General features: G+C 41.9%; 2 protein-coding genes across 2 annotated transcripts in view; one reads left to right on the top strand and one right to left on the bottom strand.

Moving 5' to 3' along the window:
- Positions 1-349: 349 nt before the first annotated feature.
- atp23 (ATP23 metallopeptidase and ATP synthase assembly factor homolog) lies at positions 350-3,273 on the bottom strand. Its single transcript, XM_076296621.1, has 6 exons — positions 3,050-3,273; positions 2,744-2,789; positions 2,572-2,653; positions 2,217-2,354; positions 1,828-1,911; positions 350-1,190 (listed from the first exon to the last, which is right to left on the bottom strand). The coding sequence occupies exons 1-6, from the start codon at positions 3,198-3,200 to the stop codon at positions 987-989; spliced, it is 705 nt and encodes a 234-aa protein (XP_076152736.1). The 5' UTR covers positions 3,201-3,273; the 3' UTR covers positions 350-986.
- An 837-nt stretch (positions 3,274-4,110) lies between these two features.
- tdrd9 (tudor domain containing 9) overlaps positions 4,111-25,241 on the top strand; it is a 33,351-nt gene continuing 12,220 nt past the window's right edge. Inside the window, exons 1-25 of the mRNA XM_076297471.1 lie at positions 4,111-4,226; positions 4,797-4,864; positions 5,379-5,452; positions 5,770-5,991; positions 6,323-6,445; positions 7,399-7,479; positions 9,838-10,002; positions 10,351-10,463; positions 11,134-11,247; positions 11,392-11,476; positions 11,611-11,668; positions 11,868-11,972; positions 12,809-12,906; positions 13,118-13,249; positions 15,071-15,230; positions 15,756-15,819; positions 16,569-16,632; positions 16,855-16,899; positions 17,348-17,401; positions 17,728-17,844; positions 18,203-18,310; positions 20,426-20,526; positions 21,285-21,461; positions 23,017-23,125; positions 23,421-23,645. Coding sequence (XP_076153586.1) covers positions 4,111-4,226; positions 4,797-4,864; positions 5,379-5,452; positions 5,770-5,991; positions 6,323-6,445; positions 7,399-7,479; positions 9,838-10,002; positions 10,351-10,463; positions 11,134-11,247; positions 11,392-11,476; positions 11,611-11,668; positions 11,868-11,972; positions 12,809-12,906; positions 13,118-13,249; positions 15,071-15,230; positions 15,756-15,819; positions 16,569-16,632; positions 16,855-16,899; positions 17,348-17,401; positions 17,728-17,844; positions 18,203-18,310; positions 20,426-20,526; positions 21,285-21,461; positions 23,017-23,125; positions 23,421-23,645 — 2,778 coding nt within the window. The remainder of the gene's footprint in view (positions 4,227-4,796; positions 4,865-5,378; positions 5,453-5,769; positions 5,992-6,322; positions 6,446-7,398; positions 7,480-9,837; positions 10,003-10,350; positions 10,464-11,133; positions 11,248-11,391; positions 11,477-11,610; positions 11,669-11,867; positions 11,973-12,808; positions 12,907-13,117; positions 13,250-15,070; positions 15,231-15,755; positions 15,820-16,568; positions 16,633-16,854; positions 16,900-17,347; positions 17,402-17,727; positions 17,845-18,202; positions 18,311-20,425; positions 20,527-21,284; positions 21,462-23,016; positions 23,126-23,420; positions 23,646-25,241) is intronic.

The following is a 25,241-nucleotide window of genomic DNA, read 5'->3' as shown; positions in this document are numbered from 1 at the left end:
CTCAGGGGCACGGTTCCTAAAAAAACCATAGTTGCTAACTAAATTACCAACTTTGTTGGTTGCAATGCAGGTTAGCAACTATGGTTGGATCTCTGCCAGAGCTGTGTCAATACTGCCATCTAGTGGACAATATGGGAATCAAGCCAGAGAACAAAAAGATACAGATAAACCAACTACAGATGACTCCATTGTGCAATTTAATTCTTGCATTCAAATGCATTATATTAATTCAAGATATATTTGAGATAAGTTTCTAGATTCTCCCTGGACAAACCAGTAGATCGTACTCACTTGACAAACATTTGAACATCATTATATTTTAATAAACACAATTGCAAAAAGAAAAGCGTCATAGGAATCAATTTTATTCCAACACAAGTTGACACTATAAAATGGTCTGTATTCACAATAAATTTAATTTCACTCAAGAGTGTGGAGAGAGAAAAAGACTGGGAGAGGAGACCATGGGACAGGCTCACATCACCACTAGTATCTGGCCTGATGTAGGACTGATGTCTTCCTACACATGGCCTATAACCTGTGAACCCTGCTCATTCTCACTATGTAATATTGAAAATGTAGTGCACAGGCCACATGACAGAGGTAAGTACTTTCATTGTCTGAGGTTGTCAGGCGTGGTTCATTGAATTTTATACCATTAAAGCATAAGGACCAAAGACAAATAGTTTGTCAAACATTTCAGCTTCTTGGAATAAAAATCCCTTTTTCATTAGACAACATCAAAAAGCCTCAAAATGTACTGTGAATTAAAAAAAAATCTCTTTCATTGCCATTTTAATTGATTTAAAATGGATAATTTACTCCGCTGATCAATTCCATGGATGAGGATGCTATGCAGTGCCTCCTTATCATAGCTTTAGACAATAACTACCCTCCTTGGTGAAGGTAGCAGTAGCTGCACCCTACAAAAGCACCAAATGGAATAAAGACAGTCAGTCCTACTGGTTTAGGCTTTACAGCATTGGTTATAAGTTGGCGTAATACCGATCCCGGTTCTCAAAATCTCGATAGGCAAACTTGGCGTCTTTCTTGCTGTGTGGGATGCGTCCGAAAGGGGCGTGGTCGTTGAAGCAGCTGTCGAAGACCTCGTCCACAACTTTTTCCGCCTCCTCGCGACTCACCTTCCGCACAGCCAGGATGGAGCGCAGGGCCCGCCCACGAACACACTCCTGGGGGGAACAGGGAGGCATGTAAAGGTAAGTGGTATTCCTCTGATGCATTTAACCAAATCTTGCAACGGTCAGCATTGTTGTGTGCAACACGTTACAGTAACGTAACTAATTTTTTTTTCCGGATAACATGTAGTGGAACGTGCTACTACTGAAAATTTGGTAATGTAATGTAGTTCCTTTTTCAAATCGGTGCAACGTTACTTTTCCCAGGAACAGATTTGACAGCGACGCTGCTGTCTCAGCTGAGCGCTTGCGCAATAGGCTAGAGCAGATGAAAAGAAGACAGAGCAGATGCAAAGCACTCAACAATGCAATGTGCAAAGTATATTTGCCACCAAGCAAACATTCTTTACACAATGATGGTTTATATGAAAAGGATCTCCTCACAGTGTACATCACAATGGCAGACCTAAGGGGTTATCGTCTCTTGAGTAGTAATGGTTAACACTGTGCCTTTCAGAGGTACAGTGCAAACTAACATTACACTATTTGACAATAGACTTGCCTCCCCTCTCACTTTCCCAGCTCGTCCTGGTTAAATAAAACAGACAGACACATAGACACAGACAGACAGACAGACAGACAAAGCCAAGATTTTCATTGACATAAGTCTTGTTAGCTTGTAAAATGATACCTGATGGTGCTGTTTGAGCCCAAAGTTAAACCTGGAAAGCTCATTGGAGAAAGAGCAATCCCCACTGAGATTAGCTGCACGAATCTGAGAAAGACAACAATACAACCATTATCAAATCTTGAAAAGTGAATCATGCACAGGTATGTCTTATGGTACAACATAATAACATTACGTTTTGAATCATGGATCATGCAAATCCCTACACTTCAACAATTTCACGACATGCATGACAATTGGTGTAGCCAAGTGAACAATATATGCTAGATTGCTTCACTTTGAAAATGCTGAAGCCACAAAAAATTTTGTGGACCCTCAAAAAACAGTGACATCTGGAATAAGCCATGACATTTGGCACATAAAAACTATGCACTTGACAAAAACTCTCTCACCTCTGAGCAGGCAAGATGTTTGAAATTATTGAACCAGTCAACATGTGCTCGGCAGTGGTCAAAGGCATGAATGAGCTCGTGGGTCACCACTCTGTTCATGTGAGCCTGCTGGTGAATGTTGTTCTGGCACAAGACTATCTAGGGAAAGGGAGAGAGATTTGACCATGCTTGCCCAATATGCGCACCTGGGCTGACAAGTTTGGCAGTCATACCAAACCTAAAAATATCCATACACCACCGTCTCAGAAAAAAAATCAGCAAATGTTTGAAATGTGTAATAACGACGACAGTCAATCACAGCGGTGATATTCGTCATGGCAATTCAAGGACTTTGCGTTCCTTTTTATGAATTTACCTGCGATGATGTTGCGTCAAAACCTCCGCTGACAGTTCCATCGCAGTCTTCACAGGAGAAATGTCTGTCTTTAAACACCTGGCTAATTTGAAAACAGCACACTTGCCAGTTATGCACGACATCTAGAATGAACATTAGTCAAGTACAAATCGAACTTTATTTACATACGTACCACCCTGAATTTTTCATTGCTCCCAGCAGAAGTTTAGCATATGGACCTGTTAAAAAAAAAAATCAGTTTACTGTCAATCATACTAGCTGAAACATTTCCCTTAGCTAATAATGTCATCAACGTTACAAAATGTACACATCATGTTAAGTTCAAATAAACACAGGCATAATGTCAATATTTACTACAGATTTCCTGTTCGTACAACTGTATGTCGTGTACATGCTACGGCAGGCAAGATTGACATAAGTGGAACTTGCAGAAGCAAAACTAGCAAACTAGCTAGCTGACTGAAATAGCTCCGCGTACTTGTTTCCATTGCAAGATGAAGCATGACCTGACACTTGTGGTTAAAAGTGAACAAGCTCTCTGCAATCGAGTCTTTTCTATACTTGGGTGAATTTCTTTCGGGGAATAAATTGTAGCCATAGTCGTCCTCTTGTTGTTTACTTTGATCCATTTATTCTGTGCAGTGTCTACCCAGATAGCTGTGCTACATTAGTTACACAGCGAGCTAAGGAGGTCATTCTGTGTTTTGTAGACCACGTGGGCATCACTACGTCAGAGGTTAAAGGCAAAGGTTTCTGCCGTAGTAACCCTTTGTTGACCGGGTGGATCGGTGAAAAGCTCGAATACAGCCATCTAACACAATCAGATACACAGGGCGTGTTGGCTGGATTTGTTGTTGACGTGTTACATTTTAGAATATTAGAATGTTTTCACATAGGACATTTTGGATACCTTACCAATATACCATATAGGTAAGGTAAGGTGTAATATATATATATATATATATAAATTCCATAAATCAGAAAAATACTGTCAGTAGTCATTTCGGTAATTTCGCCAGACTAGACATTCTCTGGCCCTACCAATGTCAATGAACTGCAGATGGCGCTAGCTTCTTAGAAAACGAAGCAGCCAAGGTTTTAGCTAGGGCTCTTTAGGGAACTTGCAAGCAAGGCCTACATGAACATTTTTGCTTTAGAGACCATTATCGCAGCAAAAAAGTTGCAGAACACGTCTTCATCAAAGTAATGTCGACAACTCGGCAAAAAGCTTTGTTTAATTTTCAGAAGAGGGAAAAAGTTAGCCCTTATAATTACAGAGAATAAATATATAATTATGTATAATTCGTATGTTAAATATTCCAGTGTATCCACCGAATATAAAGAAAATATGCACAATTAATCTAACGTTTAGAATTTGCCGTTGTCCCCCGCCTTGTTCGAATTCGCACTTGTTGATGTCTAGGTCAAGGGGTGAGTTGAGTTGAGGTGGCTGCCATTGGAAAACACCTGCACGACGGCTGAAACAGAGAAGCTTAAGAAATACATTGTAGTTTCACAGAAAGCGGAATATTACACAAAATGAAGAAAGCAGTGACTGGTGGCCAGATTGCAGATTGGTTCGCTATCGGAACACAGTCTGCCAAAGAAAATGCTGAAAGGGAATTGAAGGAATCCAACCCAGAAGCTAATGCTAGGTAACTTTGCTAACTCGTCAATTTTAGATACTTAGCAGTAAAATGTCAATGGCAATACCAGTCTGTAACTACCACACTACAAACAGTATGATGTGGGAAGTAAAATGAACATAACATATAAATAAGGAAGGATGGGTTTTTGAAATCACCATGTTTTAGGAGTGTCTTAAGCCTGTTCAATTGAATTTGTCACCTGATTGTTAATGTTGTACACGTGTAAAGTTTGCTATGCAGGTGGCCATCTAGCCAACTCTATCCAACATTTTTGGCATTTAGTTTTCGTGCACATCTTTTTAAAATGTGGTTTTAACGTTAAACACATTAATGTTAAGTGACAATTTTATGATTGTCGTCTGACATATGGGGTGCTAACAATACCATATAGTCATTATGGAATGTAACGTTAGCTTAGCATACCGTTGATATTATCTGACTCTAAATGGTTAGCAAATTGAAGTTAACGTTATGTAACAGAGGTAATGTTAGATGATGAAATTGAATTATCTAGTCTAGTGTTGCTCACAACAGACGTTATCAAAATGAAGGAAAATTATTTCTGTGTGTGCCCAGCTCTGGTGACTCAGAAGAGAGGAATTATTCTGAACGCCAAAATGGAGTGAGGAAAATCAGATTGGACAGTAAGTTAAAGGAACATTGTGCACTCCCCTTAAAGAAAAATAATTTCACTGGGTATACTGTGCAAAGACCAACATCAGTAATTAATGCACCACACTAGTTAATGCACCACACTCTGCACATCATTAACCACACCTCCCCCAACATACTAAATCAATTGCATGCACCATATTGCTAAGTAGCATAGAAATATTATATACCATTTGAAAGCTTGGAATCTTGGGAATCCATACATGACAACAATTTTCATGTACTATCTGTATAGTGCTTTACATTGTCAAATTAATCTTACTTTGTCTCAATTAATTTGTATAAAATGCCCCTGACCATATAGACATCAAGGGCTGTCTGCTGTCTGTAGCTCTTCATGCATGCACAAATACGCTCATTTAACAATAAGTAATGTCAAGTAGATCCATTAGTATTACATCCTGAACTATGGCATGAGATTTGCTCTCCAAAGCACTTAAACAGCTTTTTACAAGACTAGTCTAATTTGGTCTTTGTAACGACTAGGTTCATCTGAGCTCCCACCCTCCCTGACCAGCGTTGAATATCCTTCCCTACCGATCACCAAGGACAGACATGAGGTAGGCCCTTAGAGAGAATAAGCTAATGCTGTTTAAATGGCTGTTACTCGTATACTTCCCTTGTGTAAAAAATTGGTGGCTGTGTGTGTTTACTGACCTTGACCTTGAAAGCAACACTGTAGTTATTTAACAATTACAAATTACAACTTCAGACTCACTTGCAATAGGAAGAATGGAGTCTTTAACACTGGTGATGTGCACCCAGAAGGCCAGATTGAAGAATAACTCCGTTATTAATGAATAACTCAGCTGTGACTTGTCTGTGTGTATGTTCAGTAGCTTGTCCCTCTAAGAAAGAATAATTGTGTGTTCCACAGCTTGTGTCTCTAATAGAGAACAACTCGGTGGTAATCATCCGCGGGGCCACAGGTAGTGGAAAGACCACCCAGGTGCCTCAGTTTGTCCTGGACTACTACAATGAGAGGCATGTGCCCTGCAACCTGGTGGTCACCCAGCCCCGCAAGATCGGCGCGTCCAGCATCGCACGCTGGGTTGCACGTCAGCGCAAGTGTGCTCTGGGTAGTTTGGTTGGCTATCAGGTATGATACAGGCAGGGCATAGTTTGAGAGTGTATTGATCTTACAGATGTGCTCCACAGTTCAGACACATTTCTGTGTGAATGTGTGTTCGAGTCCAGTTTTCACTTTTCCGATGGTGTTAAGCTTGTAAATTGACTAAATCGGGTTATGGCAGCTGGAATAAGGTGTATGACTCATGCACAATCGGAATACTGTGATTATTCAGAATAAAACCGGAACATGATGAGCATAGTCATTGTTTAGAATATAATTTCTCTCTCTCTCTCTCTCTGTCTCTCTCACTCTCTCTCTCTATCACTCTCACACTCTCACTCTCTCTCTCTGTGTGTAGGTGGGCCTGGAGAAAATGGCGTCAGAGCACACCAGGCTAATTTATATGACCACTGGAGTCCTCCTGCAGAAACTAGTGGGGGCCAAGAGCCTGACTGAGTACTCCCACATCTTCATAGATGAGGTATGAACCATCACGTGCAATTTAAAATACTCCAGATAGTGTTATAAGTTATTATCTGGTTATTTGCGTTAGCAACGCTGCTCTTTTGAGGATCCATTAATCAAGAGCATAACTGTACGTACACACCACCGCCGACTTGAGCTGCAAAAGAAGCTCTGGCCGCCCTGTCAAAAAGTATGGGGAAGCTTTTGACGCTTTGGCTGCTCTGACGTGGCAGCATTCTACGTTGCTTGTCTTTTGCCGCTGAACCACGTCATAGCTCATTAGCATAAGGTTGACCAACTTTCTGCTTGATGCTCAAGTTGCTCAAGACGCCCAAAACGCAACGCCGACTGATTTGCTGCTTGTTGCAGCTGAGCGAAGCAGGCTTCCATTGAAAATGAATGACTTCCTGTATCTTTTGCAGCTGAAGTTGGCGGCGGTGTGTAAGTACGGTAAGGTAGCTAGCCTCTGGTCTTTCCGGTACAGTGTCCTTAACAAGGAGTCTTAAGCAACGCAATGCAAAGATGGTCCTTCATTTGACTGTAAATTTGGTGGTCTCCCTTTTATTTCTCTGCATTGTGTAAAGTACATACTCAAATTATTGTGATTCCAACATTCTCACTACTTTGGAATACTCACTTTCTGGGGTGAATAAAATGTGTCAGTGTGAACGCTGCCTCATCAATGACGTAACATAACATCTACCAATTGTAGCATAACTTCTATGCCATGCCATGCTATGCTGTGTTAGCAGATTTCCACAAATGCCAGCAAAACGTTTGCCCGCTCATTTATAAGTGGAGGTGAATAAATGTTTAATATTGATTCAAGAACTATAGAGGACGAGCTATTCCATAATATATAGTGTCTTCCTCAGAGTGAATGAGGGACATCTTGTATCAATACAGTGATTTGTCTGAATAAAATTCATGGAAGTTTGTCTGACAGAGCAAAATGGTTTCATGCAACAGGTTCATGAACGAACAGAGGAACTGGACTTCTTGCTGTTAGTCATTAGGAAATTGTTGTTCTCCAATTCCCGCCATGTTCGGGTAAGTCCAACATGCTTACACACATACCCGCACAACGCACCTGCACGCACGCACGCACGCATGCACGCACATCACTGTGTATACATCATACATACACATCTCTGGTAGTCATTGTGAACATAGGTCCAGCATAAGATCATCAGTACAGAGGATTTGGACCAGATCGAAGCCCACTGCTTGGGCAGTACATTTTTTGTGGATTGGCTCAAGGAAAGACTAAAAACTGAATGATGTTGAAAGACTGGGGTTTCAAGTTTTTTGGCCCTTAGAGCTGGTCCTAATTAATATCTCTCCAAATTTGCCTTCGCATCTGTGGTTCCACTGTTGGCTCCCATCTCCTCTAGACTAGTCAAAACATTCTCATACTGGGAGAGCACTGCTCTGATTGCTTTCCCTCTAACAGTCCACCGGCTGGGGCACAGTGGTCTTAGTGAGGCTGAAGGTCCGTCCCCTGATGCTGCTTGCTTAATGTCCCGAATTCATGCACCCATTGCAAAGCATCACGTATTAAAGGACCTCCTCCGTCTTTCTCTTTTTGCCCGGCATCCTCGAATCGACAACTAAGCAAGAGGGCCAAGTGAGTCAAAAACTTGATGGAAAAACGTTGAATCGGCAGCATATAGGGAGCTAAGCCAATCAAAAAACAGACTTGTCTCCGGAAGCAGTACCAAAGTGGGAAATTATTTAACCCTTTGCGTAGGCCTACCGCATGATGCGCTTTTTTCGTTTCAACCTGAATGTTGGTGGGGACATTTCAGTCATCTTTTGATATCGGTGTGGACACGTCCTTAGGACCCCACGCAAATCTACGCCCCTGGGTATAGATGCTATCTAAGGCTGGCCTGGAGAGCATTGTCACTGGACATCGGTGCGAGACCAGCCTGAACTGTTACTGGGCACCATCCACAGCTGTCAGAAAACGTTACACCAACACCAACAAATGACGACCAAACGAGTTTAGACTTGACTTCAAACCCACGCAAATTAGGCTTGATCTGCAGTTCTCAATGTTTAATTTCACCATCAACAAGAACATGCAGTTCAGTCAACAAAAACATAATATGGCTTTTTTTCTGTTCGGCCTATAAGCCAAAAACGACAAGAAATGTTCAAGCATTTCGTACCCAATGTTCCAACGGGTCACAACATCGGTCTTGAGCTTATGAGTGGGGATGCCCAGAAGCTTTTGTTTTTGCTCCAACATTGAGTTGTACTGCGGTGGAAAAAAGTGGTTATGCGCCGGACTCTTCCTAGTAACCTGGCGACAGCAGGCAGTTTTAGTGCGCGCTGTGAGGCGAGGTTGAGGGTATGGGCAAATTTTTTTTTGTGAAGGTAGCCCCCCACCTGCGCAGCCACAGCCATGTTGGACGCATTGTCCGTAACCAAAACAATCTGTTTGTTAGCGATGCCCCACTCTTCGGTTGCCGTTTTCAGCACCTCAGCCACATTGGCCCCGGTATGGCTCTCATGCATCGCCCTCGTTTGTAGAACTTGAGCTAAAAGCTGCCATTCATTCGTGATGTGATGCGCGGTTATGGTCATGTACGACTCCGTAGCTCTTGATGACCAACCGTCACACGTTATAGCTACTCCTTCGGCTAAACTCAATGTTTCATTTACCTCCTCTTTGACTTCACTGTAGAGTTTGGGGATGGCAGTGTCGGTAAAATATTTACACGAAGGGATCACATACCTGGGCTCCAGTATGCTAAGCAGATTCTGGAAACCTTCATTCTCCACCACACTGTAAGGCTGTAAATCTTTGGAGATGAAGTAGGCTATCGCCTCAGTGATTTTCTCAGCCTTTTCGGAGTTTGGAGGTAGCTTTATCATGTTTGTTTGGTCCAAGGTGCGTTGATTTGGGGGTAGGACAACTTTGGGTCGTTTCACTTCCTTGGGGGCAGCTAACTCCAAATGGTACCTTGTGAGATGGGCTCTCAAGTTTGTCGTATTTCCACAGCACTTAATTTTCATGTGGCATTCCTTGCAAATGACATACTGCATGTCAAGGTCTTTACTATTTGCCTTTGAATGAAAACCAAAATTTACCCACACTTTAGATTTGAAAGACGACGGAGCATCGTGTACAACCGGTTGTGATAAAGCCATTTTCATTTGAATGCTGTCGAATGCACCACGACAACAAAGCACTGCAACAAGCGCCACCTTGTGGATGTAGGCTAATACGGAAATGTAAATGATCAGAGTAACGTTAAACTCCGAGAAAACCAATGGAGAAAACACGAAAGTAAAACAAATAATTATATAATTAAATATTGCGATATGTTGAGCTACTGTATCGATATAATTGTGCGCGCAAAATATTGCGATACTGAACAGAATCCATTCTCCTCACAGGTTGTCCTGATGTCGGCCACCATCAACTGTAAGGAGTTTGCAGAGTACTTTGGCACACCGCTGCGTGCTCAGCTGAACCCTGCATATGTGTTTGAGGTGGAGGGAACACCTTATGCAATCGATCAGTTCTATCTGGACGACATCCGCGGGCTTATTCCCTTCTCGGTGAAGCAACTTTACACACACACACACGCGTACACACTCTCACACACACACACACACACACACACACACACACACACACACACACACACACACACACACACACACACACACACACACACACACACATGCATACACACAGGGACACATATTTTAAACTAAATTGTGTACATTTGTTGTTCCTCTTCTGAACACATAGAAGCTAGTTAACATAAGAATAGATATAGTCTGTTTCAAAACATTGGTTTGTATGCATGGACTTACCTGTGTGTGTGTGTGTGTGTGTGTGTGTGTGTGTGTGTGTGTGTGTGTGTGTGTGTGTGTGTGTGTGTGTGTGTGTGTGTGTGTCAGGCGGTGCCCATGTACATGGATGAGCCTGGCATTAGTGTGCAGATGTACAATGTAGCCATCAGCCTGATTGAGAGCTTCGACACCATGGAGGACAAAGACCAAAGGTCAGAGGGGTCATGGGTGAGGGGGTGGGGGGGGGGGGTCACATTAAGAGGGACATTTTTTGTGCTTCTGTATTTCCCTACAGGGATGTAAACTCTTCACCTTTACGCAAAATTCCCCTTTTTAAAGTATATTTTTCGGCTTGTTGCTCTTTAATCCAGATAGGACAGCAAGTGGGAGAAGGAGAGAGAGTGGGATTGGGAAATGACTGTGGGTCAGCTTCAAAGCCAGGTCCTTGTGGGCACCTCGTGGGCACCTGGGCCTGAATGTGGTACGGGACGTTGCAGTCCCTTGTGCCACAGCTATACCCAAATTGTAGTATTGTCTGCCACTGCAAGCGTTTACTTTCTGGACTGCTTTTTTCGCTCGATGGTGTTTTAAGCCCCCCTCGTCAACTTCAAGGCAGTGCTGCCACCGTCGACTTCAAGGCACCAAACCCTAACCCTAACCCTAGTGCCTTCCATGCAGCGCTGCCTTTGGGGGCTTAAAACACCAAACATGCTTCCCCATCCCCCCCCCCCCCCAACCGCATTCTTCCAACACCCAACCTTGCTCCCACCACTTATTGGGTCTGACCCGGATAGTAAAAGTAGAGTAGAAGACCAGTGGTGACCAGTGTGAATGTGTGAGTTTGAATTGCTTGTTGTTTTTATTGTCCCCCAGTCATGAAGGGGAGGAGAGGGAGAGGAAGGGGCTTGTGAAGCTTCCAGTGAGGGGCAGTGTTCTGGTTTTCCTGCCTGGCCTTGCTGAGATCCAGTACATGCAGGATGCACTATCCAAACTTGGGCGCAAGAGGTGTGTGTGTGTAATATGTGTGTGCAGTGTAAGCAAGTGAATCAATGTATGATACAGCTCTATTTGTGACTTGCCATTTTTGTAGTTATCTCTGGTTACAATATGTGTGTGTGTGTGTGTGTGTGTGTGTGTGTGTTTGTGTAGGTTGCAGGTCTACCCACTCCATTCCACAGTGACGCTGGAAGAGCAGAATGAGGTTTTCTTGGTTCCTGTGGCTGGATACAGGAAGGTAATTGTGGGCAGAATGGCAAGATTAAGAACAACTACGTCAACGCTGCATGTGAAGAGATCTAGGTCATCTATGATCATTTCTAAACCCTTGTCCTCTGTGTGTGTGTGTGTCTGTGTGTGTTTGTGTGTCAGATCATCCTCTCCACTAACATAGCTGAAAGCTCAGTCACAGTACCAGATGTGAAATATGGTAAGTGTGTCACGTTTCAACACTCAGAAGAAATTCTGCTCAGTCACTCTGTCTGTACAGATCATGACATTTTGTGTTTTGTTAAACCCAACAACAAGCCCTGCCTTTCTTCTTAGACCACTGCACCATCTACATCAATGCATCATCAATGATTAATACCAAGTGCAATTTATATTGTGTGTGTGTGTGTCATTAACAGTAATTGACTTCTGTCTGGCACGGCACCTGGTGTGTGACAAAGACACAAACTTCCGCTCACTCCGCCTCACGTGGTCCTCCAAGACCAACTGCAACCAACGCAAAGGTGTGTGCTCACTGCTTGGCCTTCCTGTTCTCATGGCACAGATCTTCACACCAAGTGGCTCCATGTGTTATGTGGTAAAGATTAAGTATTAATTCACAAAGAGGAAGAAAAAAAAAAAAGTAACTCACAGGCAAGCCTATATTCACGACGCCGGAGACGGGTTACAATCACACAAGCATCCTGGCGAGCATGAGAGCAACAAGTCTGTCTTAGACAGTTATACCACTATTTATATAACTAAAAGAGGATACACAGGATATTCTTGATTGATTTCATAAAATAATAATAAAAGACCTGTCATGATAAAGAAAAGCTGGTATTACTCCATACTCCTTAAGGGAGATTGACCTCAGAGGTCATGGACAAAAGTCATCCTTGTAAATGTCTACATTTCTTTAGTAGTCAGTAGACCCAACCCAAGTAGACATTTAACAGCTAAAGTGTTGTCTGGACATTTCCCACAGTTACTTCTATGTTGTTTCAAATGATCCAAAAGTACTGCATTCACTTAGCACATGGGAATTAGTCTACTTAATAAGTAGGGATGCATCGATTGTGAAATTATGGGCCGGTGCTGATACCAATGTTTCACTTGACTTGACAATGTTTTAAATAACAATTTGGCTGATTGCTGATGCCAATATTTGGTTGATTGTTTTACAATTATGCCCCGGTCTGCTCATAACACAATATTTAGCGAGTGAAATATCGGTACATCTCTACCAAGCCAAACTGCAGTAGCATAGCTTTGCTGGTCTTAACCATATTCACTAGATCTTATGTTCAGGTGGTCAGATTGCATGCACCACTGAAGAATGTTTTGTTTGGCATTTCAGGTCGAGCAGGGCGGGTCTCCAAGGGTTACTGTTACCGCCTGGTCACCAAGGACTTCTGGGAAAGAGAGATCCCGGATTTTGTGATTCCCGAGATGCTGGTGAGAGTCGTCCTATGTGCCACTGGTCTTGTGAGACATATGCCTAGAGCAGAGGAAAGCATTTGGTGTGTCACTTTTTGCACAGAATCTGTGTGTGCATGTATCTGTGGGATTCTCTGAAAAACTTTCTAGACTCAGTCATCTACCAGTAACAAAACAAACTGTGTGTGTGTGTGTGTGTGTGTGTGTGTGTGTGTGTGTGTGTGTGTAGCGTTCTCCTCTGGACTCCATCTTACTGAAGGTGAAGCTGCTGGACATGGGTGACCCCCGGACACTCCTTGCCACGGCTCTCTCCCCACCCAACCTCAACGATATCGAGAGGACTGTGCTGAAGCTCAAAGCGGTCTGTGTCTTTGCTAATCACAACTTTCCTAACAGCCTCACAACTGTTTTTCACCTCTTTTTTTAAACTGTTAAAGCCGAAGTCTGCTCATTTCACAGTAACCTTTTCAGTGATTCTTACCCATAACTTTGCCTGAATTTATAAATCTTTGTGTGACATGAAAGGTGCTTTTTCAAAATACATTTAATCACTATATTTGTTTACTTCCACAAAGTTACTTCACAAATGTAAGCATACAAATACAATTCATAAAACATAAAACAATATAACAATATAACAGTAAAGCACACAGTCACGCAATAGTCACACAATAGTCACAACACTTCTTATACACTGCTCAAGCCCCTCCTGCACTTCAAGTACTCACCAGTAGGTGGCGCCTAGTTCCTATGAAAAGTGTGTTGTTTAGAATTATTGGTCTTTTTTGAGGGTCAGCACTAATGCTGCCAGAGGAAATAGCTTTTGCTCGTTAGCACTGGGGTCAAAAGTTTCCTCTGCAGTTCTTAGTTTAGACTCTAGAGCAGGGGTGGGCAAACTGCGGCCCGCGGGCCGGATCTGGCCCGATGTGGTGTTTTTCTATGACTTAAAGTATGCATTTATGTTTTTTTATAAGCTTTAATATTACTGCAGTTATTATAAGCGTTTTAAGGCTATTACACATCTTGAACAGACCAGACCAACAGTCAAGGAATGGGGTGCAGGAGGATACAGTAGACACTAGGCCTTTCATATGATGGCCAGTATCAGAGGATGATGCCAGCTGGTGAGGATAAGAAGTGACAGATGGGCATTGGCTGCTATGAAGTAAACAAGATAAGAAAGCCCTGTATATATTTGTATGCATGATGGGAAGATGGTTTCCACCAATATTAGTAACCCTGTCAGATGCTGATTAGCCAAAAGGTGTCTTTCGAGAAGTTTGCCCACCCCAAAAAGTTTGCCCACCCCTGCTCTAGAGCATGGGTCTGCTGTGTCATTATCTTTGCAGCTGCAAGGCCGAGAGGTTTTTTATTTTTCCTTTCAAAAAGGCTTCACTGGGTCACAGAGAGTACAAAAAGAATAACTTCAGTATGTTATTGAAGACTATATCAGTGAAGAATAACTTCACTATGTTTAAAAAATAACCTCAGTGTTTTACTTGACTGCTATAGAGGTTACGTATATACGTGTTTTACTGTTTCAATCTGTTTCTCATCTTGATGTCTTCATGTTATTTATTTTGCTTCATGGCTTCCCCGGGTAGAGTCTCCACTCCTACCCCCTCTTTTCACATAATGGCTTTTTTTCACTTCTGCTCTGTCCATGACATGCACATAATATTTGAGCAGCAGGTGTCTACTGTCAAAGCAAACTAATATGTATTTGAGTATGTGTGAACTTATTTTAGCATAGCATATATGCCTATTTTTTGATGAACAGAGGGCTTAAGCAGGTCTTATCAAATAACTGCACACGTAAACCATCACCTCAGTTTTACTCTTTGCTCATCTTCCTTCATATACCTTTAGTTCTCAATTTTCTTTTGCCATTGTTAGATGGCAGACATTCAACAGCGGTTGGTTCCCTAGACAGAGGTCAGGATCTGGTCATACATATGTAAACAAAAAAATCAAAGATTTAATTTGCAGATTAATGACACACAAATTGATATGTGTCCATTTGCTGAAAGACTAAAGTCTCCCACTAATCTGAATAGGAACACAGACAAGTTTCAGTTCAATGGCAAAGTGAGTATCAGAATGTGATCTGCTAAAACTGTGTGTGTGTGTGTGTGTGTGTGTGTGTGTGTGTGTGTGTGTGTGTGTGTGTTTCACTGTGTAGATGGGAGCACTGTCTGTAAACAGCCCTAGTCAGAAGCGCTATGATGGGGAGATGACCTTTCTAGGCCGTGTGCTTGCGCACTTACCTGTGGGTTTGCACCTCGGGAAGATGATCGTTCTTGGGCACGTGTTTGGTGTTCTGGACGACTGCCTAATCATCGGTACAGTCTTGTCTTTGCTACTACAGGGCTTCAAGTTTCTAAGCGCTGTGCCATCTGCCATCTAAGCGCTGAGCCATGGGTCAGGCAGTTAAAAATGTGAATATAGATTGTTGTATGTAACAGGTTTTTTATAACTGTTTGAGCAACAGTGGCAACAATAATGCACAGTTAAGCCCAAAATTATTCATATTCATGCAAAATTTTGATTTATAAAGCATTTTAATTTGACCATTTGATGTTTTTATACCTGGAAACAACATAAGCACATGACAAAGACCATACATTCTGGCATAAAGAGATAAATCAGATTTTGTTTAAAAAAAAAAATCTGTTTTGTTGCTGGAAAAAAAGAAAAACTATATTAAATCAAAAATAGTCATGGTGTGAATAACTATGGGCTGTGTAATTACATAACTCTATGGCATGACTTTGAAAGGCTGTATGTGTACACGCTAGCCTACATGACTTTAGAAATGAAATTATGAGACTTTCACTCAACCTGTGTGTCCATTTATCTCTCCCCAGCTGCTTGTCTGTCACTGAAGAGCTTCTTTAACGCACCTCATCTGCAGCCTCTGGCAGGGTTCCGGTCAGTCTGTTAGGGATTTTTTGTTTTTTTTTGTTTCATTGATTCATTGAAATGAAAAGTAACAAAAAACAATGTTCAAAGTCAAGGACAGACAGTTATCATGTACAGCTAGAGACCCATACCTCTTTTTTTTTATCGAAACCAGACATAAACATCCACATTCAGAAGAACAAGATAACCTGCTCTTGACATTTTGTCAGCATCCTCCCTCTATTTAATGTGTTTTGCTAATAATTCAGTTTTCCCACACTGAGAGATTGTCAACCCAACATGTTTTACTACTTTTCAGAACAATGGGTGTTTATGTTAGACTTTAGTATGAGTTCATACATTTTGACCTACAAGTCCACTTCTCAATCTAAGTGTCACTTAGCATGGAGTAAGATATTCAAACTGAAGGTACACACATATGACTACTTAAATATGTTTGTCTTTAAACTTCAACTTATTTCTTTCTCACTCTTTCGTTCTTTATTTCTTTCTTTTTCTCTCTTTCTCTCTCTCTCTCTCCCCCACTCTCTCTCTCCCACTGTCTTTCCTCTCTCTCTATACTGTTCCCTCTCTAAGGTTTATCCTTCTTTACACAACAAAGCTGCATTGTAATTTATTATAAATATTATTCTGACCTGAGATAGGCCTAAAATACTTGTCGCTGGGCCATAAACTGATCCTAGTGCGGTGCATCCAGCTCAAAGAATTTGCCTCTTTTCTGCTAGAAGTGACCCATTGCTTCGGATTTTTTCCCACAGGAGCAAGTTAACATTTGCAAATGGCGTTCCCAGTGACTACATTGCTTGCCTCAATGCCTTTAAGGTGTGTGTGTGTGTGTGTGTGTGTTAGGATGCGTCTCTGTCTGTCTTTGACTGTGTGTGTGTGTGTGTGTGTGTGCGTGCATGTGTGCATGTGTGTGTGTGCGGGTTTTGTCACGACATTCAAAACAACTACTTATGTTTTACACCATATCCTTGTATAGTGTTTCATATGTGATGTGAGTCATGTGACGTTTCATGTGGTATGCGTCATTTTGTTTTAAAGGCATGGCACTCTCTGAAATCAAAGGGCGAGTTCCGACATACCAAGGTAAGAGTGCATACAGCATGCATTGTTTTTTGCAATATGCTGTTGACATAATTTGTGCTGTTGACTCTGATAAGTTAATATTTGTAAGACATTGAAATGTTTCTGTCGGTATTTTATAGAATATGGGCCGCCTTTGATAGTTTAGTTTTGAGGTCATTTCCAGAATAGAAGAACTTTTTTTTGCAGAAGTCACTAGATGCCTCTTAAAAAAAGAACTTAGTTGCAGATATTGTGTATGGAATGATCTTATTTAAAAAAAAAAAAGTTTGCTAATCAGTGAAGTAAACATGAGAATGTTTTGCTCTCAGGTTTATGATAGTGAAGGTTCTGTAACTTTACTTCATGACTGTGTGTGTGTGTGTGTATGTAGCAGTAAATATATGTTCTGTGTATGCTGTATTGTACATTTTATTATTAGTATTTTCTTATTCACCAACACATCTACTAGGATGAACTGGATTGGGGGAAGGAGAATTGCATTTCTATCAAAAGAGTCAGAGAGGTACAAACACACCCATGAACATCAAAAATCACAATTGTCACGGAAATTCTCTTTAGACACTTATGCTCTCCTAAGTTCTATAAAGACGCACAGCAATAGTTTGAAGATTATTTGTATAATCTTTGATACCGCTTGGCCAAGTGGGTTTCTCTATGTCTCAACAAGCTTGAGACAAGCAAGAACCCCAAACACTGATCATGGACATATTTTCATTGTTTTGCTCAACTACAATTACATAGCAAATCAATTGCACAGAAAACTCATGAAAACAGAAAAGTTATCAAAACAATGTCTCAAGGATTCATGCAGGTGTGTCTTGTTTTCAGGTAGCAGAGCTGTATGAGGACTTGAAGAGGCGTGTTGCCCAGTTTAACATGCACCCCGGCTCCAGTCACTCCTCCCTGGACTACACCAACTTGCACATCCAGAAGTTCATCTTACAGGTGAGGATGTGAGAGAGGAACGAGAAAGTGTTGTCATGTAAAAGCATCAGCTTGGACTTGAGCACCAGCAGTAACACTTGGACAATAAGCACCAAACTATGTACGGACAAAACAATATTGGGACACATGGCCATCCTTAATACATACAGAAACTTGACATCCCATAATGTGTTATGTGCCACCTTTTGTTCATATAGTTTATTTCTGTAGTGTATGATATGAAAACCAAAAAAAGTTTCAGGAAACCAGCCCCTTTGAGCTGTTACAGTCCAAAAGAGTCTTGTTTGGGTGACTGAAGCCTTTGTGTGTGTTTTTGTGTTGTGTGTGTTTTTGTGTTGTGTGTGTGCGTGTGTGTAAGGTGGTGATTGCTGGAGCCTTCTACCCAGACTACTACCAGCAGGGCGAGATTGATGATGAGCTAGCTGCTAAGGAGCTGTCTGGCTACGATCCCACAACCACTGTGGTGGTACGTCTACACCAGTTCACACTGAGCTCCCCAACAATAGCTTCTGTTGCCTTTAGGGATTCACGAGATATTGGCAGCTGATACATTATTGTATATAAGTATATATACTCTTTTGATCCCGTGAGGGAAATTTGGTCTCTGCATTTACCAATCCGTGAATCACACAGAGTGAAACATACTCAGCACACAGTGAACACACAGTGAGGTGAAGCACACTCTAATCCCGGCACAGTGAGCTGCCTGCACAACAGCGGCGCTCGGGGAGCTGTGAGGGGTTAGGTGCCTTGCTCAAGGGCACTTCAGCCGTGCCTACTGGTCGGGGTTTGAACCGGCAACCCTCCGGTTACAAGTCCGAAGCGCTAACCAGCAGGCCACGGCTGTCCCCTTATTGTCCGATAAGTGGGAAAAAAATATATATTATTGTTCTGATAACAGAATTTTGGCTGATAATTTGTGCCAATATTTTTTTTAAGCTCTAGCCTAACTACACTGAGCTACTTTAGCTTGGTTGGCTACTTTTTCCTCTAAATAATGCCTAGTGACCGACATCTGTGGAATCCAGTCAAGATTGACCCCAAGGCAGTAAATAAGGCCTAGGGCGCCAGCCCGCCTGAGCGTAGGCCTGGCAAACATTCTCCAAGGGACAACACAAGCAGCATGATTTCCCAAACACATGACATTCCACAGGTGCTGGACATAAATCTTTCCTTCTGTTTTCTGCCTACTGCTGCATTTCCATCTTTAACATGTTCACAAACAACGTGAGAAAATGGATGAATATAGCACACACATATGGTACTCATCTCTACGGCTAAACATTTCTTACTACATGTCCCACTTTTCAAAAATAAATTTTCAAGAGTAATATTATCGGTTATCGTATACTGATATTTATCGGGATCAGCCACAACAAACCGATATATCGTTATTGGCCCTAAAATTCCATATTGGTGCATCTCTAGTTACCTTAATCCACATTTACTAGTGTGCCCTTCCCCTTATAGTTTACTTGACAGATATCCTCATTCAGATCAGTGTACAGATATAGCTTTGCAGTGGGGTAAATAGGACGGTGTTTCCCACAGAATTGGATTCAATTTGTGGCGGTAGCTAACTTGGACAACGGGGGGGGGGGCGTCCTCTTGGTAGTGTATAGGTCTAATTGTGCCTGAGTGCCTGTCACTTGAGGGAACCCTTGCAAATTGCAATTGTAACACAGTTTAAAGGCTGCTGATGTGTGGATGCAATTCATAACGTTTTCTACATAGCTAAAATAAAGGTTCGTACTTCTCCTTGGGACAAGCACTTTTGAGTTTTGGAAAACACTTTTCCATTTACATCGGGATTTTGCAAACATTCAGTGTCAGAGTCAATAAAATGAGACCTTCAATGAAATTGACAAGCAGTTGTAAGTAGGCTAAGCATGCTAAATTCGGCATCCAAACAGTATTCTAACGTTAGCTTTGAGATACTGCTTGATTGCATAACTTAACTTAGTTTAGTCTCTTCAATGTAGCCTACTATGTTGTGATAAGATCTTAGCAGAGTTAACTTCAATGCAGCAGTTTTGAACAAATTTGCACAGCATGGTCACGATGCTAAGCGGATTTAATAGCAATTTAGCCAGACGTCTTCTATGCAATGCTACTATGTGGCAACAACAATCCTTCAACAATCATGAATATGTTGTTAAATGCACATGCAGAGGAGGGGCAGCAGGCTACGAGAGAGAGCGGGGCGGGGCAAGGAAAGGCTGCGTGCATAAAAAGCGCAGCTCGATGGCAATGCAAGGATTTGATCTTATATTTAATTTAAATTAAATTAAATTAAACATAGAATATTTATGTGTGGCAGCCGATTTTTATTTTGTGGCGCCCCACCACAGATTAGTCAATGTATGGGAAACACTGTAGGACTCTTGTAGACTTAAAGAGGGCAATTGTTAGATTTTTCCCCCCCATAATGAAACAGTAGTATAATGGAAAGGTGAAGCATATTCAAGATCTTGGGGTCAACACAGAAGGATCTATACCTATACATTGCATATATAGTTGTGACACAAGTTATATCGGTAGGCAATGTTTTACTTTTTTGGATGTTTTTTGTTTTTCTTAGATTCGTAACATGCCACCGTTTGCCTTCTTGTACTACAAACAAGTCCAATCCCTGTTCCGCCAATGTGGCCAGGTCAAGACCATCGCCTTTGACAGCTCCAGGTAACGTGTGTGTGTGTGTGTGCGTGCGTGCGTGCGTGCGTGCGTGCGTGAGTGAGAGAGAGAGATTCATTTTATCTGTTTTTTCAGGTATGAAAGTTTCCCCAATTTCTTCTCATAGAGATATCACTGAGCAATGACACAAAAACGATGCTAAAAAATATGTCTTATTTATGAAGCATAGTTTTGACTGGAGAATGACATCACTTGATTCAGTGTGTGAAAACAGCACATTAGAAGTAGCCTGGTTGACACCAGACCCTTAAGAAAATCCCAAATTTGCCAGAAGTTCTTCTGGGTTTCCCAGGCTACATCAGAAGCACATTTTAAGATTCTTTTGAAGAGAGTCTATTATTTGTAAACATTTACAGTACACATTTACAGTAAACTAGTATAATTGAAAGACTTTAGTCTGTGATTATTTTTAATAACTTTTGGACAGCACACAACTTAAGGACCTATCGTGAGAAAAGGGATTTTATCTAGGGAAGTCATAAAACTGGAAAACAGATGTGAAAAACAGTTTTAGAAAAAAATGAGAAAGATCCACGTCCATTTCCTAACCCTAATCCAACTCCAGACGTTATTCCAAGAGCTTTCAGATGCTCAAGTAGTGTCTACACGAAATGCATGAAAGACTTACTCATGCACACAATCACACCTTTTTATGTCTGTGTGTGTGTCTGTGTCACACCTTTGTATGTCTGTGCGCATGTGTGTGTGTGTGTGTGTGTGTGCGCGTGCGTGCGTGCGTGCGGTAGAGCGTATGTGGAGTTCTGCCGGTCGGCCACACAGGGGGCCAGCGTTCTCCAGGAGGTGTCTCTGGCGCTGCTACTGGCCCAGAAGAAGCAGGACCTGCGGCTGGCCGTCTACTCCACCGAGGAGGTGGAGACCTACGCTGGGGAGAAAGCCCTGATCACACACCTGCGCAATGCACGGTACACACACGCACACATGCACACACACACTACTACAATATATGACTACACACGACTGGAACACCATTTTTGCAAGTACTTGTGTGACTTGTGTTGTGAATTGTAGTTGTTGTAGTCCATTTAAAAAACAAAAGGAGCCAATTTTTTTAATTTAGGCAAAATATCTCATGAAATGTTCGCAGTTAGTTTGAACTTTGCTGATATGGCTTCATAATATTTTTTTTGAAAACTAGGTCTATGGGATTTTACATGTAATCTACTCTCCTATAGGAACGCAACCACTTGGGGCATGCAGGCTTTTCCCCCCTCTATGGCTGAAAATGCTGCTCCTTGACCTAGACAGACACAGAAAAACCTCAAAATGTCTCAGTCAGGTCATAAATAGTCTGACCCGACACAACACACACACAAAGCTGCACCCAAAATACTATACTATAAGTATAATTAGTCATTATGACCGCCGCACTAACAAAGCAGTGGTCATATAGGTTTAGTCAGTTTTTTTTCTTCCGGATTTGTTTTTGCAAAAAAAATTTTTCTTCAGTAATTTTGTGTCAACGATTCCCGGGACGCTGAAAGACCGGGCTGCGTGAAACTTGGTGGAGATGAATTCCGTTCTTGGGGGGGGGGGGGGGGGGGCATACAATCAATTAATTTATGTGTATATTTAGTGACTGTACATTAATCGGCCTGTAAATGTAGGTGGAGTTGAGCGAAGGGTTGCCAGTAGAGGATTATGTTGACCTTACTACATTTCTATAAGCACACGCTCACATGCGCACACACACCGACGCACACACACTCATACACAATCAAACACACACACACATGCGTACATACGCTCACACATGCGTACACGCACACACACACACACACATAATCACACACACAAACACATAAACACAAATGCATACATATGCAGGCACACACACACACACATGCATGTGTACACACACACACACACGCACACAGACATACTCAAGCACACAAACACTCACACAAACGCACATAAATGCACATAAACACACATACACCTCATTACCCCCACACTCAAAAGTGAACACACGCACTCATTTACATACACAAGAGTTGGAAGAGTTGCAAACAATCGCAAACAGTCTGAGGAGGTAGTTCTCTGCGAACATACAGTGGAACTGGACATGAGTTTGACGAAGGCAACAATGCAATTACCGTTACAATGGAATGTTTACACCAAATCATTCAAATTTAACTGTTCAAAGAAAACATGTTCACCACGAACGTTCGCCACTGTTTGCCAAATTTGAACACACCTCTGGCCTGTTAATATTGAGACAATCAATGACAATCAACATTCTGTTTACTCTCATGGTTACTGTAACAATAGCCACAGGAAAATAATTGAGCAGTGAACTGTTTGAGCCTTATTTGAACAACTATTGAGATATTGTTTGTCAAGTGTTGCCTTTCAGGAAAGGACTTTAACCAAACTATGGAAATGGGACACAAGGTAATAAACACATATGAAATGGTAAACATGCATCTGTACACAAATTCTGTCTCGCTTCTCTTCTAGGGTCAATGTGGACTTCCTGAACCACACTGTGTCTCCTGTGGATTTCTTGAGCCTCATTGATCCAGAGAGGCTTCCCTCCAATCGGGTCTTCATCGTCAACATAACTAAGGTGACTGTGTGTGTGTGTGTCAGCATCTTCGGTTGGTGTGGGGATGGTGGGGGATGTGCTTGGTATATTACCAAGTACCAAAGCCATGACAAAAAAATGTTGGCGGTCATTTTCCTTCATTTTCTACTCCCTACCTCCTGAGCTGAGGTATCTCTGGTCTGTGCTTATTGTTGTGCCTGTTATTTTACCTTGTTTTTATCTATTTCTTAACCAAGACCTGTGTGCTTTTGAACTTTTGTTCCTTTACATGTAAGAGCATGTAAAACGTTGTCATCTTTGACCCCGTGGTTCACAGGTGATGGAGGTGGGTCACTTCTGGGGCTTCCAGGCGGGCGAGGTGAGCGTTACCAAGCAGCGGCAGCTGACAGCGGCCATCAACACGTGCGAGCTCCAGCCTCTGGCTTCCTCGCTGTACCCCAACCTGCTGTGCCTGGCCCCCTTCAGTGAGGACGAGGAGCCGGATACCCCATCCCGCTACTACAGAGCCAAGATACTGCACGTGCCCAGCAGCTCTGTGGAAGTGGAGGTACACAGAGTCGAGTAGCACACTCTAAATATTCACAAGCACATGTGGATAGCCACATACACATACGTTAGTATACATACAGTATGTGCATACATATAACACACACAGCTACTAGAGTGCTGAGATATCGAGATGTTTGTGTAAGTACATATACTATGTACTGTTGGATTGTCTGGTTTCCCCAAGAAAATGTTGTGTTGTGTTTTAGTACTACTGTCTGTATTGAAGATGGTCTCAATAAGGCTTGACGGTTGGATCAGGATCGGTGATTAGATTCATTTATCGTAGATGGTAAAATGATGAATAACAAAACACAGTCTTGAACAGAGGGGTATTTCACAAAGGCAGAATTAAGACATCCAAGATAAGTGATAAAGCGAGGTTTGACATAGCGTTGTCTGGTCATCCTAGCTAAACTCGTTTCACTAACGCCAATCCAATGAGTAGGAGCAACTATGTCAAGCCAGGTGTAAGTAATTCAGGATGTGTGCGCATTCTCGTTTCTGCTCCAAAATGCCCACGGAAAATAGTGTCATTCACACAAAGTGAACAACCGCTTTTGATATAGACTAAAAATGAAGTAAAGTTGTCCTTTTTGGAATGGGGAATCATGGCTATTTCTGTAAAACAGCGGGAGTAGGCGTGGTAGACCAACTGAATGCAAATTTACGTATGCACCCACGTGTGAGTGCTTTCTTGTCTCGGTACGCAACGTCATTAAGAAAGCGCTTGCCTCTGCAAAGATGCACATAGTATGATATACCTTAATATTATAGTTAAAAATACCTCCGAGAACTTGCCCCTCCACTTCCAATCAACTACAGTAGGCTATTCATCAAACGTCTATCAATAAAATAAGCAAACAAAGAGTACCTAGGCCTATGTTAATAATTATAAGGCTATCACAATTAAATTATAATAACTATATGGCAGTAGGCAGACAATCTGTTTTGTTTTGCCAGCAAATATATTTAGCAAATAGTTTATAAATGGAATAAAGCTCCTTAAAAATTAGCACGGAGGTCTGATGTGAATGACAGCTAGCTGAACCAATAAGACAACATAATTACCATTAGAATTAACTTAGCTTGGCTGTTTGCCTGGTCGGGACCAGGCTAGGTGCAGAGAATAAATCACTATGGTAACTTATGTGCCATCTCTTTTGTGAAACCAAGTCAAGGCTAAATTCATCCAGGATAACCTAAAAATCCCAGCTTAATCCCTTATCTAGGTTTTGTGAAATACCCCTCAGAAAAACTGCAGTTGTGGTTGTTATTAAAAGTGGGATTCTGACAGAAGATGCTCCTTGAGTCGCTTCCTCGATGTAAATTATGTCAAAGTGGCAGGTACCAACCATTGCACATAACTGGCTATGACCAGATGGAAAAATACTGACCCTGGACCAGAACAACAAAACGATATCTCATTCGGCACATGTTATGGCTGAGGCCTTGGGGATTTCTCCAACCAACATGGCAGTATGACCCTCTGGTAAATCCTACGTGTTTGTGGCATAAGCCTAAATCCCCCTGACCCGTGTCCACATCTATTCTAGCTTTTGGTCAAAACAAGGTTGTATACAATGGTATG

This window comes from Alosa pseudoharengus, unplaced genomic scaffold, assembly GCF_046254945.1.
Source record: "Alosa pseudoharengus isolate Yale_2024_CS ecotype anadromous, Long Island Sound unplaced genomic scaffold, YU_APseudo_1.1 YU_APseudo_1.1_scf_20, whole genome shotgun sequence".
NCBI classification, from domain to species: Eukaryota; Metazoa; Chordata; class Actinopteri; order Clupeiformes; family Clupeidae; genus Alosa; species Alosa pseudoharengus.
Note: the sequence above shows the minus strand (reverse complement) of the source record. Positions and strands in the feature narration are given on the sequence as shown.

Coding starts and splice junctions, on each gene's coding strand:
- atp23 (XM_076296621.1), bottom strand. CDS start 3,200: ATGGATCAAAGTAAACAACAAGAGGACGACTATGGCTACAATTTATTC. Junction 2,790..3,049: donor TCATCTTGCAATGGAAACAA/GTACGCGGAGCT, acceptor TTTTTTTAACAG/GTCCATATGCTAAACTTCTG. Junction 2,355..2,571: donor TTGACGCAACATCATCGCAG/GTAAATTCATAA, acceptor CCCTTTCCCTAG/ATAGTCTTGTGCCAGAACAA.